Source organism: Lissotriton helveticus, chromosome 2_1, assembly GCF_964261635.1.
Source record: "Lissotriton helveticus chromosome 2_1, aLisHel1.1, whole genome shotgun sequence".
Classification (NCBI taxonomy): Eukaryota; Metazoa; Chordata; class Amphibia; order Caudata; family Salamandridae; genus Lissotriton; species Lissotriton helveticus.
This window is the reverse complement of record NC_136059.1, coordinates 266,488,865-266,507,047: the sequence shown is the minus strand read 5'-3', so window position 1 is coordinate 266,507,047 and position 18,183 is coordinate 266,488,865. Positions and strand designations below refer to the sequence as shown.

General features: G+C 43.1%; 1 protein-coding gene across 1 annotated transcript in view; it reads right to left on the bottom strand.

Annotated features, from left to right (window-relative positions):
- Positions 1 to 18,183, bottom strand: part of SMAD4 (SMAD family member 4) — a 308,776-nt gene that overhangs the window by 203,843 nt on the left and 86,750 nt on the right. The window contains exon 2 of the mRNA XM_078674808.1: positions 15,903 to 16,278. Within this exon, the coding sequence (XP_078530934.1) occupies positions 15,903 to 16,142 (240 nt within the window). The 5' untranslated portion in view covers positions 16,143 to 16,278. The remainder of the gene's footprint in view (positions 1 to 15,902; positions 16,279 to 18,183) is intronic.

Sequence of the window (18,183 nt, the reverse complement as noted above, 5' to 3'; positions counted from 1 at the left end):
GAGAGTAAAAACTGTTTTAAAAAAATTAATTGATCTAATTTATTGTGAATGACTAAGTGAAAATCCTTTGATCAACTGCTTTTTTAAATCTAATAGTGATTGATCTTCTAAGCCCGCAAAGAGGGGATTCGAAGGGGTTGGAACATTAACCTGGCCGAAGAGAAAAAGAGCAAAAACATCTATGGGCTGGGAATTGGACTACAAACTGGTGGGAGCCCTGCAGCCGCCCTCACCCCTTTTCACGCCAGCAGGTGGTCAAGGCCACCAAAAATGAAACCTGTCTGACAGTCTTGCCATGCATTGTATGTTATCATCGAATGAAGTAATTCTGATATAAAATACATAGTATAATCACTTGATCTCACCACTTTTTTATTTAAGCAATTTGTTCTTAAATACTGTGTTTATTGGAGAGCGTTTATCATTGATTGCATTAATAGCAGCTTAAAAGTGATTTGTCATACCCAACAGAACCACCTTTTTGTTTAACCATTAATTACCCAGGTTCTGAGGGACACAGGGTTACCCCTTTTTTTTAATTAGGATTAGCTGAGAAACAAAAAGATAACGCTATGGTCTGACAATAAGGGGATGGAATCCAGGCCATCAACAGAAGAGTAGCCAGGTTCCCACAAGTGCTGAATCTGTTGAGAGCTGTGGTGAGTCTGCAGCACAACCTGGAGATCAGGGCAAGACACATTCAAGGAATAAGCAAATCATAAGCGGATGGTCTCTTTTGCTTCAAGAACGACAAGTTCATGGCCATAGCGGCAGATGTGGACAAAGATGACCTCTCTTCCAGAGGAACAGTGGCAGTTGTGTGGCCTCACATGTCCTCCTGATCCAAAATCGGCTAGCACTGGAGTTTGCAAAGTGCTACGCTTGACACGCAGAGACAGTAACGCAAGTAACAGGGCTCTAGTCATTTGAGGAAAGCTGGCTAGTAAGCCCGTTCATATTATATAGGGGGGGGGGGGTTTACCCAATGAAGTCACTAGGGACCAGGGTGCTGTATGATACCGAATAGGGGGTCCCAGTGAGAAAGTATCTCAAGTACACAAACAAAAACCGCTTTAAAACACACAATATTAAGAAATCACAAACTAATGATTCAGCACACTGTTGTTTATTCACAATGTGCTTGTTTCACATTTCTTATGACAAATTCATAACAAAATTGTTGCAGTGCCCCAGGGAAAGGGAGGGTGAGGGACGGTGTTTGTGTGGGAAAAGGATGTGAAAGGTAGGTCATTGTGACATTAATATCAATGTATGATTATGCAGCAATCAATAAACCTGGCTTCAAGTCTCTGAGTCAGCACAGTAGATGAGTTATTAATACTCAAATTCGAAAGGAAACCATGATAGCGATGCTACTATTTAATAATTGGAGATGGTGGTTGCATCGACTGGTGAATGGTAATAGCTGTCGACGTTTCGACCCCAAATTGATACTGGTAGGTATACGTCACACCTTAGAGTGGGGTCTTCATCAGGACCAAAAGAGCCCTGGGGAACACTGGTTTCTCTATGAGAAAAATTGAATAAAATAGTGTATTATATTTACAGTGATAGCCAATCAAAGTTAAAACCGGCGCACAAGAGCGCCACAACTAAGACTAAATAGAACATAAATGTATTCAGCATTGGAAGGTTGGGCTGAAAGCTCACAAGTGGAACGGGAGAACGGGGAGCGTCACTTAATCCAAATGAAATTGCCAGGATCGATATATATCAGATCAATTAAATTCTCTAGCGAGGAAACACTTTCAGATGATGTCAGAATGATCATCAAATTCCTAAAAGGAGAAATGGAGAACATATCAATATAATGCTCCTTTAATTCATTACTGAGACAGTGAAGAAAACGAGCTGACGCATTTGTGAACCATTACATAAATTAATTCACCTATGGCTCAGATAGTACCCGAACTGTACTAAGTAGACGCATTATTGAACTATTATATAAATTGGTAACCAAATGGGTGGTAATTACTCTTACAGCAGGATTTTGTCTCTACAGAGGAAACTAATAAAACAAGTGGGTCCAGGACCGACTCACACCATACTGTAGACGATCATGCTAGTCCCAATACAGTCTTGACACACCAGGTCGGCAACATGCTAATGACAAAATCACAGTCCTAAGGGTGCTTGTTACATCGGGGATGCATACCAGAAAGGTCAATAATGGCGCGTCGTCGCTGTGTTTGAAACAATCCAGAATTCGCTTTTCTTTACAGACGCTTGTCATAACATCACAGTTCCATGCCAATAAAGAACAGATAATTAATTCAGGGACACATGTATGGATATCATCAATACCCAGTTTTCTGTCGCCGATACATACCTATTAGCGTTGACCACAGCCATCACTTAATGTCAGCGGAGGTATTCATTTTCAAACAGAGCGCACTCACTCTAAAGAACTGAAAATGACGACAGTAAGGGAAATGCTCCACACAGCATATAATATAATTACACTAGCCCGCCGCAACACTTTACAGAAAGGTGAGAGATTCTGACCTTCAAAAACGGCAAACTGTTGTAAAACATCCTACTCCTTCGGTCACCCGATCCCCGTCCAAAACAACCAGCCGGCATACATTTACTCGTACGGCGACGTACGCACTGACGTCAGGGTGATAGGGAAGGAGGACCGACTCCGGAAAAAAACGGAAATGTGGATTAAGCGTTCGTTGTCATGACAATCGAACCGACTGTTAACTGCGGGGTCATTTGACAACAAGCTAGAAGTCTACGGAGGCCGTTATTGTTCTTACATCAGAACATGGAATATCTGCATAGTTATCGATTAATCATTTAGATCGAATGTGTCAAGATTACTTCAAACCCATAACAGCATGGCGGTGAGAGTGTTATTGCCTGAATCCATTACATGTTTGGCGACGATAATTTGACAAAGTGGTGATGACGGTCTTCTATTTCAAATAGCAAAGTGTGTATTCAATAGTATAATTTAACTGTTAACGGAGTGGTCAGGTCCAAATCACACATGCAGTGACCAGGAGGGCCGGCTCTAACTTCTTGATGAACCATGTCATAAATATTCTAAGTGGATATTGGTATCTTATCATAACGTCCCTTTAGAATCATATAGTGGTCATCAAATAAGATAGTATGCAAGTTATTTCATGCAAAATTCCTTGACCATAGAGGCATCATGCACCTCCTACGCAGAGGGGTGTAGGCGACTGTATAAGTCTACGGATCTAGAACATCATGCACCTCCTACGCAGAGGGGTGTACATGATTTGACATGTCAAGTAGCATCCATTATTAAAAACTGCCCTATTTACGTGCACCTCTCGCACAGGAGGGTGAAAAAATACAGTTTGGGAACATGAATTGCTGAGCGCCGATGATTCAAATCAAGGAGTTTAACGACCTAATCTTGCTAACTGGGCATGGATACTCTCTGCCTCATTGAGTCCATTATTGATAGAATCCAGGATAGCCATCCATTTAGATTCTCGTGTATTGAGGATTGTGGATATATCCCCCCTCTAGGGCCCAAGGTCACCTTTTCCCAAACCAGCCATTTCAAAACTTCGGGGGTATGTCCTTGTCTCTTGCTATGGTCTACCAGAGGAGCACCCAGAACATTACATCTGATTCTACTCCCATGTTGCAATATTCTGACCTTCACTTTTTGCTGTGTTTGTCCCACATATATCTGATCACAAGGACATCGGGTCACATAAATTACATCTACAGTAGGTATGCGATTTCAATGCATAATTCTGACCTGTGTGTAAATTCCTTAGTTTGAATAGCAGTGGGGCAAGCAACACAAGAGCCACATCTAGTGTGTCCAATGATGGGAGCCAGGTTCCACATAGATGCGATTGTGGGTGGTTTTGGACAATCAAGAAAGGATCTAACCACTAAGTCTCTGATATTTTTGGCTCTTCTGAATGAATGTAAAGGGAGGGCATTCTGCTCAATATCGTCAGACACTAAGGTCCAATGCTTGTTAATGACCTTTTTAATATCATTACTCCGGGTAGAGAATGTGGTTACACAAATTAGACGTCCGAGGTTTTCCTTATTGCTGTTCTCCGGTTGAAGAAGCACCTCTCTGGGATTGTACCAAGCCCTCTTGCGAGCTCTTTTAATCAGTCTCGCAGGATAGCCTCGATCTAAAAGGCGATTGGACAGTTCCTGTGATTCTTTGAGGTAATCATCTTTTTGGGAACAATTCCTGTGAATACGCAGAAACTGCCCCGCAGTTAACAGTCGGTTCGATTGTCATGACAACGAACGCTTAATCCACATTTCCGTTTTTATCCGGAGTCCGTCCTCCTTCCCTATCACCTTGACGTCAGCGCGTACGTCGCCGTATGAGTAAATGTATGCCGGCTGGTTGTTTTGGAACGGAATCGGGTGACTGAAGGAGTTGGATGTTTTACAACAGTTTGCCGTTTTTGAAGGTCAGAATCTCTCACCTTTCTGTAAAGTGTTGCGGCGGGCTAGTGTAATTATATTATATGCTGTGTGGAGCATTTCCCTCACTGTCGCAATTTTCGGTTCTTTAGAGTGAGTGCGCTCTGTTTGAAAATGAATACCTCCGCCGACATTAAGTGATGACTGTGGTCAACGCTAATAGGTATGTATCGACGACAGAAAACTGGGTATTGATGATATCCATACATGTGTCCCTGAATTAATTATCTGTTCTTTATTGGCATAGAACTGTGATGTTATGACAAGCGTCTGTAAAGAAGAGCGAATTCTGGATTGTTTCAAACACAGCGACGACGCGCCATTATTGACCTTTCTGGTATGCATCCCCGATGTAACAAGCACCCTTAGGACTGTGATTTTGTCATTAGCATGTTGCCGACCTGGTGTGTCAAGACTGTATTGGGACTAGCATGAAAGTCTACAGTATGGTGTGAGTCGGTCCTGGACCCACTTGTTTTATTAGTTTCCTCTGTAGAGACAAAATCCTGCTGTAAGAGTAATTACCACCCATTTGGTTACCAATTTATATAATAGTTCAAGAATGCGTCTACTTAGTACAGTTCGGGTACTATCTGAGCCATAGGTGAATTAATTTATGTAATGGTTCACAAATGCGTCAGCTCGTTTTCTTCACTGTCTCAGAAATGAATTAAAGGAGCATTATATTGATATGTTCTCCATTTCTCCTTTTAGCAATTTGATGATCATTCTGACATAATCTGAAAGTGTTTCCTCGCTAGAGAATTTAATTGATCTGATATATATCGATCCTGGCAATTTCATTTGGATTAAGTGACGCTCCCCGTTCTCCCGTTCCAGTTGTGAGCTTTCAGCCCAACCTTCCATGGTGAATACATTTATGTTCTATTTAGTCTTCGTTGTGGCACTCTTGTGCGCCGGTTTTAACTTTGATTGGCTATCACTGTAAATATAATACACTATTTTATTCCATTTTTCTCATAGAGAAACCAGTGTTCCCCAGGGCTCTTTTGGTCCTGATGACACAGTCACTGTGGTCTTTACTATACAGTCTATTAGGTGGGGAGACATGAATATGTAATCAATGGTGGAGCTCCTATCCCCACTGGTAAACGAGGGGGTATGGGGGGAACTTGGGCTGTAACCTGAACACATGGCGTCATCAAGAGCAAATTCAGTTATTATTTTAGCTAATTCAATGCCCCTGCGTTCCGCTTGGTCCAGAAAAGTCCCATCCTCAACCCCATATCTCGTTGTTAGTTTAGCATTAAAATCACCCCAATTAGAAATCCTGACTCTGTGTTTGATAGTAAAGTACATTCCAAATTACTTAGAGCCATTTGACAGTGCCAAAAAGTTCTTGTTCGGTACATGGTAAAAATCATTGTTATAAAAATTAATTAAATACATTCTGGTCTTTGACTTTAGCTTAAATTCAAGGATTTGAATATTAGGATTATCGCTAGATAAATTCAAGGATTTGAATATTAGGATTATCGCTAGATAAATCTCTAACTGAGCCACCAATCAAAATCTTAATCCCAATAAACAAACCTCCCACTGCTCTACCAAAACTAGGTTTGGATGATGTTAAACTAAAGCAGTGGTAACCTTCTATATATAGATTCCCAACAGCCCATGTCTCTTGGAACATTAAAATATCCATGCCATCAATTATCTCCGCCCATACAGGATCTGAAAGCCTAGATTGCAGGCCTGCCACATTCCAACTGAGAATTGATAGCCCGTGGGTGTTACACAGTTTAGTGGACTTACTCACAACACTCCTGGGCATATCCTTGGTGACATCTTTTAGTGATCACAATCCATTAATAGTTACTTTGAATCTCGCACCTAGTCCTGTTTTTATGAATTTGAATGGTGCAAGGGACATTACACCCTCAATTGACGGCCTACGGCTAAAATGGAGGGGAGTTGACTGTGGGGCAATTTTAGACAGTGTTCAAGCTTTATACCCGCATTTGATTGAGTCCTGCCTGTCCACGAGTGGTAATCATGATACCATAATCGCTGATTTCGAAGCGCTGTGTTCTACCATAAAAACTCTTTTGTCAGTTCCATTACCTAAGGAAGGTAATGATCCAAGGTGGTTCGACTCAGCCTGCTCTTCTGCGAACAGGGAATTGAGGAAGGCACTCAATGCTAAACCCAGGTGTAAAGTAACCGTCCAGTTAGCCAGGAAATATTATAAAGCAAAAATAGCAGATAGAAAGGCAATGCTACTCTCTGAACAGTGGGAATCGCTGGTGATCAGCGCAAATCTGGGTGGCAGCGGTCCTTTTTGGGCCGCTGTTAGGAAAACAAGAGAAATGGGTAAGAAGCTTACTGCCATCAGCTGCAATATAACCAGCAGTGTATGGGAGACCCACTTCTCCAAAATCTATATAGCTCCAATAGAGGAGCCGCCTATCTTAAACTCAGGACAATTGGGCGGTCTACAGATCGAAGCCCACGAAGTTGAGATAGCTATAAAAGAGAGCCTGGGAAATAAGGCGCCTGGACCCGACGGTCTGCCCATAGACATTATTAAATATAATGCTAATCTGTGGGCGCCAATTCTCCTCAATGTTTTTAATAGTTTGCCAACAGCGGCTATACCGGCCACATGGGCAACCAGTATTATCGTCCCAATTTTTAAAAAGGGAGATAGGACAGAACCAGCCAATTATCGCCCAATCTCCCTTTTGGACAACACCTTAAAAATTTTGGGACGTATAATTTACAATAGAGTACTTGAATGGACTATAGACACAGACTTTTTGGATCCACGTCAGATGGGATTTCGGAGTGGGGTGGGAACAGTGGAGCAATGCTTAAATCTGAAATTAATAATTGATAAGTACAGCATTGCTCGATCATCCCCCACCTATCTTGCTTTTATGGATCTTTCATCCGCTTTCGATCTTGTGAATAGATCCAAACTCTGGACAATCCTATCACAAAATGGCCTAGATGACACCCTTGTTAGATTTCTAGCCTATCTCCATACCGACCTGAAAGCACGGGTCAGAGTTGGGATGGGTGGTGAAGTCTCAGGAGCCATTGATATAGGCAGGGGGTAAGACAGGGGTGCGTTTTAGCACCCCTGTTGTTCATCATTTATATAAATGGCCTATCAAACTGCTTGAAAAAAAGTCACCACGGATGTTCCATCAATCCTAGGGAAACCTTTACCAGTGCTTCTATACGCAGACGATGCGGTGCTTATAGCCCGCACACCAAATGCCCTTCGTCTGCTTGTACATAGCTTCGTCCATTTCATGGAGGGTTTTGATTTGCGGGTTAATTTAAAAAAATCTTTTATTATGTCTTGCGGTCCCGGCAAAAGGAAGCTCAATACCATACAGATAGGTAGAGATAATCTTGAATCTGCTTCTACATTTCCTTACTTAGGGTTGGTTTTCGCTGCGAACGGCTCGTGGAGTGGGCATTTGGCCCACACCACGAGCAAGTTCTCGAAAGCCACAAATTCTATCTTGAGCCTCCCTCGCCCAAAGAAAATTGGTGCCACTAAAGCCATTTTAAAAATGTTTAGATTGCAGTGCTCACCTGTTGCTTCATATGGAGCGGAGGTTTGGGGGTCGGTGAGCAGCCACAGTATCCAGCGGGAGGAAAGCCGCTTCTGTAGGAAAATACTGGGCGCCCGATCTCATCCTCTGATTACATCTGCCATAGTGAACTAAACCTTTCATATACAAGTGATTTTATTAGAGCCAGACCGGCACTCTTCTGGATTAAAGTCTGGAGGAATAGCGCTGCCGCACTTACCCAAAACATTATGAAAGATTGTTTAAATTGTGACCACGGAATGGCGATCCCTTGGCTCTCAGAAGTCTCTAAAACATTGAGCGCTGTGGACAGAGGTAATCTATTCATTGACCCTACGCTTATTGAACCTAGGGATAAAGCGGAGGTTAAAAATGCACTATATGCACTTTATAATACTGAACGGTTAAGAAGAGAATCGCAGAAATCAACTGTCGCCAAATATTTAGGAAATGAACTGTGTAGACAACCTCTCCCGCTCTATCTTTCCCTACCCTTGACTAGTTGGGAGAGATCACTCCTATTTCGTTTAAGGGCGGGTACTGTAAAATTTTTGTTGTATTTTCCCCTGGGGTATCGACATAGCATGGATTTTAATCCATGCCCCTGTGATGGTGTCATTCCACAGGATGATTTGCACTTATTATTCTTTTGTAAATTCTACCTCAGGTATATTAAATGGCTTTTAACCCCTTATTTTAAGAAACATAGACCACTCACACTTACTGAGTCACATAGAATGTTGGTTTCCTTGGATTCTGATGAACTGATTTTTCGTACCAGTACTTTTTTAAGATTGACTGTAAGAGTGTGTAAAATGATGGAAAATCCTTGAAACTATAAATTAGCCTTACTGGAGCTGAACTGTTAGGAATTTTAAAGTATTGTATTTTTAAAAAACTTTTTCTAAATTCCTTTGTATGGATGTATATTGTGATGATTTGCTGTTTTTAACTGCGGTACTTTTATGAATTTTATGAAATTCGAATAAAGGTCTTTTGAACTTGAACTTGAACTACAACACTCACATACACCAAAGTGCAGATTTGCTTGACTGTGGGGAAAAACAGGAGTTTGAGACCAGCAGTTGTGCAGTCAATACCGTGACTGAATGTCTCTGAAACATTTACATGCTTGTGACCTAGGATTTTTAAATAGGTTAGGTAGCCTTTATTCGGTGCTAGCAGACTGCAATAAAACGTTTCCGGAGCAAAGATTTGTTGATTCCGGCATAGAGGGTGTTTCAGTAGTCCAATCTGCTTGTCATGAGTGCTAGTGTGACGGTCTTATGGATTTGGGGGGGGTGGGTTCCACTTGAAGGTCTTGCGAAGGATGCGGAGAGTGTTGAAGCACGTGGAGGAGATGGTGTTGATCCGTCGGGTCATGGTGAGAGAGGAGTCGAGTATGATGCCGAGGTACCGGGCGTGGGCCGTGGGAGTGGGGAGGGCTGCCGAGGGCAGTGGGCCACCAGGTGTTGTCCCATGCTAGAGGGTAGTCCAAGGACGAGGACTTCTGTCTTCTCAGAGTTGAGCTTCAGACAGCTGATACTCATGCAGGATGCGACGTCTTTCGAGGACTTCTGTCTTCTCCAAGTTGAGCTTCAGACAGCTGATGCTCATGCAGGATGCGACGTCTTTCATTCCCTCCTGTAGCGGAGTCTGGTGGTGTCATGTTACTTCATGAGGGGGAGGATGAGCTGGGTATCATCGGTGTAGGATACTACGCTGAGTCCATGCTGTCTGACAATGGAGGCGATGGGGGCCAAGTAGATGTTGAAGAGCATGGGGCTGAGCGATGATCATAGGGGTACTCTGCAGTTAATCTCTGTTGGTTCGGAGAGGAAAGGCGGGAGTCTGATTCTTTGAGTTTGGCCGGTGAGGAAAGAGCGGATCCAGTCAAGGGCAATTTCCAGTATGCTGGTGCTGTGGAGTCTGGCGGTGAGAGTGCGGTGGGAGACGGTGTAAGGCTGCAGAGGTCTAGTAGGATAAGGGCTGCTGTGAGCCACTGGTCGAGGAGGGTGCGGATGTCGTCTGTGGCGACAAAGAGGACGGTCTCGTTTGTGGTTGCTGCGGAATCTGGATTGAGAAGAGTGGAGGATGGAGTTTGCTTCGATGAAGTTCGTGAGCTGAGTGATGACGATCTTCTCTGTGACTTTGGCCGCGAAGGGGAGGAGAGAGATGGGTCTGTAGTTTTTAAGGTCCATAGAATCTGCAGCGGGCTTCTTGAGGAGGGGCTTGACTTCTACACGTTTCCAGTCCTCATGGAAAGTGCCAGATGCGAAGGTGGCGTTGATGGTGCGTTGTAGCCCGGGTACTATGGAGTTGGCATCTCTGTGGAAGAGATGCAGCAGGAAAGGGTCATGGGGGCTACTGAGTGAATGCTCTTCGTGTTCGTGGTGGTGGTGGGGGGGTGAAATCATGAATGGTGCTGAAGAGTTCCTGAGAGTGTCTGGAGTTGGTGAGGATTTTGTTCTGGATGAAGGTCCCTTTGGTGGATCTGATGCGTTGGTGGTATTCTGTCATGGCATTCTTGTAGGTGGTCGGAGCTTCTGGGGTTTTGGTGTTTCTCCATACTTTCGCGAGACGTCTTCGGGTGCATCTGGATTCACGGAGGTCAGTGGTGAACCAGGTGGCTTTCATGGGGTGCTGTCTGTTGGAGTTACGGAGGGGGCTGAGCTTGTCCACACAGTTGGTGATCCACCTGTGTAGTTCGTTGGCTGCAGAGTTGACGTTGGTTCAGAGGGAGGGGGGGTCGGGGTTTAGGGTGGAGTTGAGGTGCTCCTCTGTGACCTTGCTGACAAGAGGCAATAAAGTAGTTCTTAAACAAAAAGAAAGAGGTCAGATCAATCACTGATCACACTTACAGAGATTTGTAAGGACCACATTAAACGGAGTCAGAATAAGGTTAGCACACCCGATTTGGGTGATAAAGAAAGCCCTCACACACCGACCTAGTCGGTGTCATGCTTCATCATCGGGCCCCACCAAAGAGGCCGAGTGCCTCTTTGGTGTGCTACGACGCCAGAAAGACTGCGGAGCTGGTTATTGTGGGGAGGGCGTGCTCTAAATTACAGTGAAGTAATTAAAAGTGCCTTAGAAAGGGTATCAAAAACAAAATTTAATGAGTGATCCCTAAGGCACAAAGAGTATTAAGTGTCTGGATTTAGTTGCCAAGGTTTATGGTTGGTTAAATACAGAATATACTCAAAATAAATTTATTAGTCAACATGTTTCTGCCATAAGGGTGGTTGTTTATTACCAAGGCATTCGTCAGGACTAAACCCCGGCGGTATGGGCTCTCTAATCACCCACCCTAACCTGGGGACGTGAAAGTGAAAATTAAAAAGGTGAAAAAAGTGCTTAAAAAAGGGGGAAGAGTAAGTTACTCATTCCAAAAATACTCCTTAAATTTTGGAGTGTCGCAGCACCTGTAAAGAAAAGGGACAAACAAACAGAAGACAAACATCAACATAATTGATAAGAGCCCTTCTGAATTGTCATCGTGCTCCATGATATGTGGCTAGAAGTGGTTTTCCCAAAGTAAACAATGAATTTACAGCACCATCCAGATAGCCCCTATAGGGAGATAGCGACTAACTCTGGGAAGTGCAGTGCTAAGGGTGTGCTATTTACAAGATGCATAATAGAATCGAGGGATATTAAAAACAATTGCGTGAACTCCTTCTGAAGGGATCAATGGACCTAAGCGGTCTGTGCCCCTCAAGCTGGTATCTCAAGATAGAAATCTCACTTTCAAAAGGGGCGCTATTAGCACCATGGGTCTCGGGAGGGGATCGGAGCGCACCTGGCACATCCTAGGAGAAAAGGAAGAACCATTGCAGTAACATATGCATATGTGGACACTTAGCTCATATGGTAGAGGAAGGGCTGCGACCTCGATAGCGTCTACTCACGCCCTCAGTGCTCTCGATCCACCGGAAACCTAGTTGTGGCCTCGCATACCGGACCCCGAAGATGGAAAAACGGGGCCGGCAAAGCGGATCTTAAAGGAAAAACAATCGCGTCTGCGCGCTGTTTCCGGGTGGGTGTGTTCCGCTACAGAGCGAGGCTTGGAACGCACCCGCCCCCCTGGAAGGTTATGTCCGTAGTGAGAGCGAGGCTTGGTTGCCGTCAAACTGACACAGTGGACCCCTTGATGCAGTGATGCTGCGGGAGCGGAAAAGGAATGTACACACCCGCGCTAGTGCCAAAGGTCTAGAAGTAGGGCGCTGGCAAAGAAAAACACCCCAGATCACAATGGATCAGAGAAGGAATGTAACCGCTACATGGATCTTTCATCTGAATAGACCGAGCATAGAAAGCTGATTATGGGGTACCCAGTGCTCATCTAGACAAAGCCACAGCAATGATCAAGTGAAACACCCCCACTCAGTGGCTTTCTATGGGTGTTTTTCTTTGCCAGCGCCCTACTTCTAGACCTTTGGCACTAGCGCGGGTGTGTACATTCCTTTTCCGCTCCCGCAGCATCACTGCATCAAGGGGTCCACTGTGTCAGTTTGACGGCAACCAAGCCTCGCTCTCACTACGGACATAACCTTCCAGGGGGGCGGGTGCGTTCCAAGCCTCGCTCTGTGGCGGAACACGCCCACCCGGAAACAGCGCGCAGACGCGATTGTTTTTCCTTTAAGATCCGCTTTGCCGGCCCCGTTTTTCCATCTTCGGGGTCCGGTATGCGAGGCCACAACTAGGTTTCCGGTGGATCGAGAGCACTGAGGGCGTGAGTAGACGCTATCGAGGTCGCAGCCCTTCCTCTACCATATGAGCTAAGTGTCCACATATGCATATGTTACTGCAATGGTTCTTCCTTTTCTCCTAGGATGTGCCAGGTGCGCTCCGATCCCCTCCCGAGACCCATGGTGCTAATAGCGCCCCTTTTGAAAGTGAGATTTCTATCTTGAGATACCAGCTTGAGGGGCACAGACCGCTTAGGTCCATTGATCCCTTCAGAAGGAGTTCACGCAATTGTTTTTAATATCCCTCGATTCTATTATGCATCTTGTAAATAGCACACCCTTAGCACTGCACTTCCCAGAGTTAGTCGCTATCTCCCTATAGGGGCTATCTGGATGGTGCTGTAAATTCATTGTTTACTTTGGGAAAACCACTTCTAGCCACATATCATGGAGCACGATGACAATTCAGAAGGGCTCTTATCAATTATGTTGATGTTTGTCTTCTGTTTGTTTGTCCCTTTTCTTTACAGGTGCTGCGACACTCCAAAATTTAAGGAGTATTTTTGGAATGAGTAACTTACTCTTCCCCCTTTTTTAAGCACTTTTTTCACCTTTTTAATTTTCACTTTCACGTCCCCAGGTTAGGGTGGGTGATTAGAGAGCCCATACCGCCGGGGTTTAGTCCTGACGAATGCCTTGGTAATAAACAACCACCCTTATGGCAGAAACATGTTGACTAATAAATTTATTTTGAGTATATTCTGTATTTAACCAACCATAAACCTTGGCAACTAAATCCAGACACTTAATACTCTTTGTGCCTTAGGGATCACTCATTAAATTTTGTTTTTGATACCCTTTCTAAGGCACTTTTAATTACTTCACTGTAATTTAGAGCACGCCCTCCCCACAATAACCAGCTCCGCAGTCTTTCTGGCGTCGTAGCACACCAAAGAGGCACTCGGCCTCTTTGGTGGGGCCCGATGATGAAGCATGACACCGACTATGTCGGTGTGTGAGGGCTTTCTTTATCACCCAAATCGGGTGTGCTAACCTTATTCTGACTCCGTTTAATGTGGTCCTTACAAATCTCTGTAAGTGTGATCAGTGATTGATCTGACCTCTCTCTTTTTGTTTAAGTACGAATGGTTGGGGACTGAGAGAGTGTCTCCTTTCCCTTGCTCTCCCCTTGTTGTTGAGCAATAAAGTAGTTGTCACCATTTATATCTTACTAGACTTTGACAGTTTCAGTTAGCAAAATAATACTGCTATAAGAGCATGGAATGGCTGGTAAAATAAATCAGTGGGATATGCAGTAGCCTGCATGTCACAGGTTTGAATGCCAAAAGGACCAACTCAGCCCTTCATGCGGCTGAGATGTAATAAACGCAATTAACAGAAACATCTGTAATTTTCCACGCAGTGAAACACAAAAAATACATGAAGTGGCAGGTGAAGTAATACTGTGTATCCAGAAAAGAACTATAAACTGCAGAGTTGCAAAAACAGATGTTCGCAGCTTGCAGTAGTTCTGGTTCTATGAAACGCCAATGGTGCATTAACTTTCGTGGTTCTATACAGCTTTTGCAATTTACAATAGTTTTAATTCAAATATTCTGGCTACATCTCTGTACAAGTGCCTGCATTCCAGAATCAAACAAAAATTGATAGCTAAATCAAAAGCTAGGTATAAATTCCACCACTCTCACCAAAGGTTGCCTATGGCATAATAGCTTATGTCGGTTCCATTCATCGTCACAGTCTTAACTTAGTTTTGATCTTAATTTTCTTTTTGCTCTTTTCTTTGCCCTCTACTTGCATAATCCGTTCCCATTTCTAATAACTTTACATTTTTGCACTGATTTGTTCTTTAAAAATATATTTTTAGACTTTCTGCCAGCATCACAGATACCCGACATGGCCAACAAAGGTCTGGTAGATCAAGGTTTTCCAGACAGCCGTTGGCTGGACAGATATGCTCCATTTAAATTCCCTTGACCTATGGTGGCGACATAAGAACTCCTTATTAGACTGCCTGCTTTGGTTTCCCGGAATTGTGACACCAGTTGCCTTCAGTCTGTAAACAGAATGTGTCCAACGATATAACGAAGCCACACATTCACCATTGTGAGGTCAGCAATTAATCCTGTTCGGAACCACACCCGTTATGAGACGCAATGAGACACACACGCACGAGGATCATGTAAATAGCAGTTTTCTCTCACGACCCGGGGTACAGAAAAGGAGTGGTCCCACACAGCCTGCAATCCCCGCTTTTCGGAAATGGCCCCCGGTTAGGAATTTGCATGTCTGAGTAAAGACCGCCAGCACGACTCAACTTCTCAATCCTTCATTTATGTTGTTTTGGATTAATCTCATACTTTCAAATGTTCACGACTGGGCGGATTTGACCCAAAACCTTAAGATTTTGGAGCTATCCCCCAATATATCCACGGATCTATATATATGCAAATAGGTGGTCCTGATGAAGGTGGATTCAATTTATGAACTCCAACGAAATGTGCGTTGGCCAGCTGTCACGAGATCCCAACTTACAACACAATAACAGATACATCCGAAGTTTTATCTCAGTTGTATTCACATGTGTATGTAATTTATGGTTGGGAAGGTCATGCATGAGATGTGTATGTGAATGTGGGCTATGGGTGTAAGGAGAGAGTGGATATGTGTAGTTGTTGGTTGGGGGACATTCAAGATATATGCCACATAATGTTTCCACATGATTTGAGTATCAAAATTTGGATGTACAGAAAGGTTTTTAATATAGCAAGATGGGGAGTAAATTCTAAATAAAGAAACAAGTGAAATACAAGTATGTTTATGAATTTGACTTGCATGTTTTAAATTAATCTATGGTTAGCCCATAGAGCTTTTATAAGCCTACACATAAGTAATACAGGTCTAATGGGAGTCATTTTTGCATTTAATTGAGGTCTGCAGTTAAATCCATGAATATCTAATGATACCAACCTAATGACGAAATTAACAAGTGTTTGAAATTACTCTCATTTGAGATCATATAGGTGGTAAAAAGTGAACAATCACTTTCCAATAACAAACAGATAAATCTCATTCACCCATTCCTGGTCTTGCCAGTAGTATTTACTGACCTACCACTGCACACCAATATTTAGTTTCAGTCTGCTTTACTGACCTGCAGCCGACCATCAAGCGTCCTTTGGATGGTGACACACTTGCTTGGATGAGCGCCATTGGTAGTGATCGCCGTAATCAGAGAATCCAATTCATCTTTTTTCTCCTTCAGTTTCTTAACCAAGCTTTCAATTGCTCGTTTGGCAAATGTTTCACTTTCCCCTCCTTGTCGATGGCACATCAAACTGTGAACAATGCTCAGACAGGCATCATTACTTGTCGGTGTGTTAGCAATTGACATACTGACAAAAGACTTCTAGCTACTCCTCCGACGGAAAACCAATGTTCAACGAGATACAGTAAGAACCAAGCCCAGCAATGCTGAGCTACCTTAAGACGGGCGATCAAACAAACATGACCGGTTGAAGTACGTCCACCTATGGAAAAAAACACAAATAGAGTATCACAATTAAAAAACTAAGTGGAAAGAGGGTTCCTATTACTCAAATGCATATTTTTGTAAAAAACATTGCTTGTGAAGAGCATCCATCATAAAGTACCTTAAAGTTGACAGTGTGTTTATTGCGGCACTCAGATATAAAAAAATACATTTGTTTTGGTACAGGAAATTGCTTCAGAAAACGTTCTTTTCTCGATAACGGTAATCCTCTCTGCACACTATTATTTCTATGTGTCATGTTTAAAAGAAGAGCCTATGCTATGCTGAGATATAAATGTATTGTGACTTACAGAGCAGAAAAATCAATGATGTGTAACTGAGCTCCATACATCCATCTTTCTGGCTGGCATCCAGCATTCATTCATTTTTTCATCATTCCACCATGCATCCAAACAGCCAACCGTTTGTCAATTCTTCAACCACCTACCAATCAGTCAATTTGTGTAGCATCGATCCACCCCTTCATCAGTCAGGCCCACATTCCACCGTTGATATCGTCCAACCACTCATCTATCCTTTATTCATTGGTCCATCCACATATCTATCTTTGTATTAAAAGTACCTAAATAGTAAAATACCTAGCTGGAGCGATAGGATGAACTTCAAGTGTCTTGCGGTAAGGTGGATGCTCTTCGTCAATGCTAGAACTGTGTGTGAGAATCTTGTGAGCTGATAGTAATCACCATACAAATGGGACAAGATGAATGATTTCATTGTAGTTGAAATCTGCTTTGGGAAAGGTTTTATCTTGGATAAGAGAGCGAGCTAGAACAATACTTGCTGTATTTTGAACGCTAGGCCAAAGCAAATAAGAAAGCCCAAGGAGTCTGAATTACGGTTCAATTAAGAGATAAGATTGGTAATCGTAGTTTATTGATCAAAACTAGTTATTGGGAGTACGTGTTTAAGATGAGGATAAATTCTGTCTTGAAAAAGGTTAACTTCAGATATGTGGCTGGTATCCATATTTGGATCACAGATCGGCAGTTACTGAAATGGTCAAATGCTTTGCTTTTGGAGACCGAGGTATATTGCATACTATCAGCTCACTTTTGAATTTTAAGCCCACAGATCACAGACACTCCAAGGAGCTCCAGGTTCATGTTGAAAATGGCTTGGAGAGAATGGTGCCTTATAGAATAGTGTAAGTCGCTGGATCCTAACAAAGAGAGCAGGGCAAACTCATCAAATACAGAGGTTAGAGGAGAACTGTTTTTGTGAATCCCATACATGTTGAGAGAAGTTGAAGAGGGCTTGGCGGTCACCAGTGCTGAAATTGCAGTGGGGTAAAGAAGAACAAAGAAGTGGGGGAAGACTTATCTAGAAAGAAAGAATCAGCTACAACTATGATGGTGGCAGACTATACTGCAGCGAGGGTGGAAGCTCAACTGTCAGCAGTGTAGAAGGTGATTGATATCCTGATGGTCTTGCAGCTCAGTGTCAATTACTTTTGCTATTTAATTTAGGACATCGGGCGGCTGTGTGAAGCGTCAATATCTGGCTAGGTTGTTGGCAAGAAGGTTAGACTTTTTAGTAGAGAGAGGATTTGTGTTGCGTGAGAGTTTAAAATGAGCTTTTCAGTTTTCAAGCAATTACTATATTGAGGAGTTTAGTAAATATTTTAAACCCTGAAAGATCGAGAATATCAACTTCACATATAGTGTTTCAAAGCGGTAGATCAGTGGTTCTTAATCTTTTGAATTCTGAGGACCCCTCACTTAAACATTACTAAAATCCGGGGACCCTCACTAAATCATTACTGGAATCCAAGAACCCTCATTACTGGAATCCAGGGACCCTCATTACTGGAAGGGACCCTGGCCTAAGCAGTTTTGATTATTAGAACCGTAAAAACACAGAAATAAGCATTCATCAAACAAAT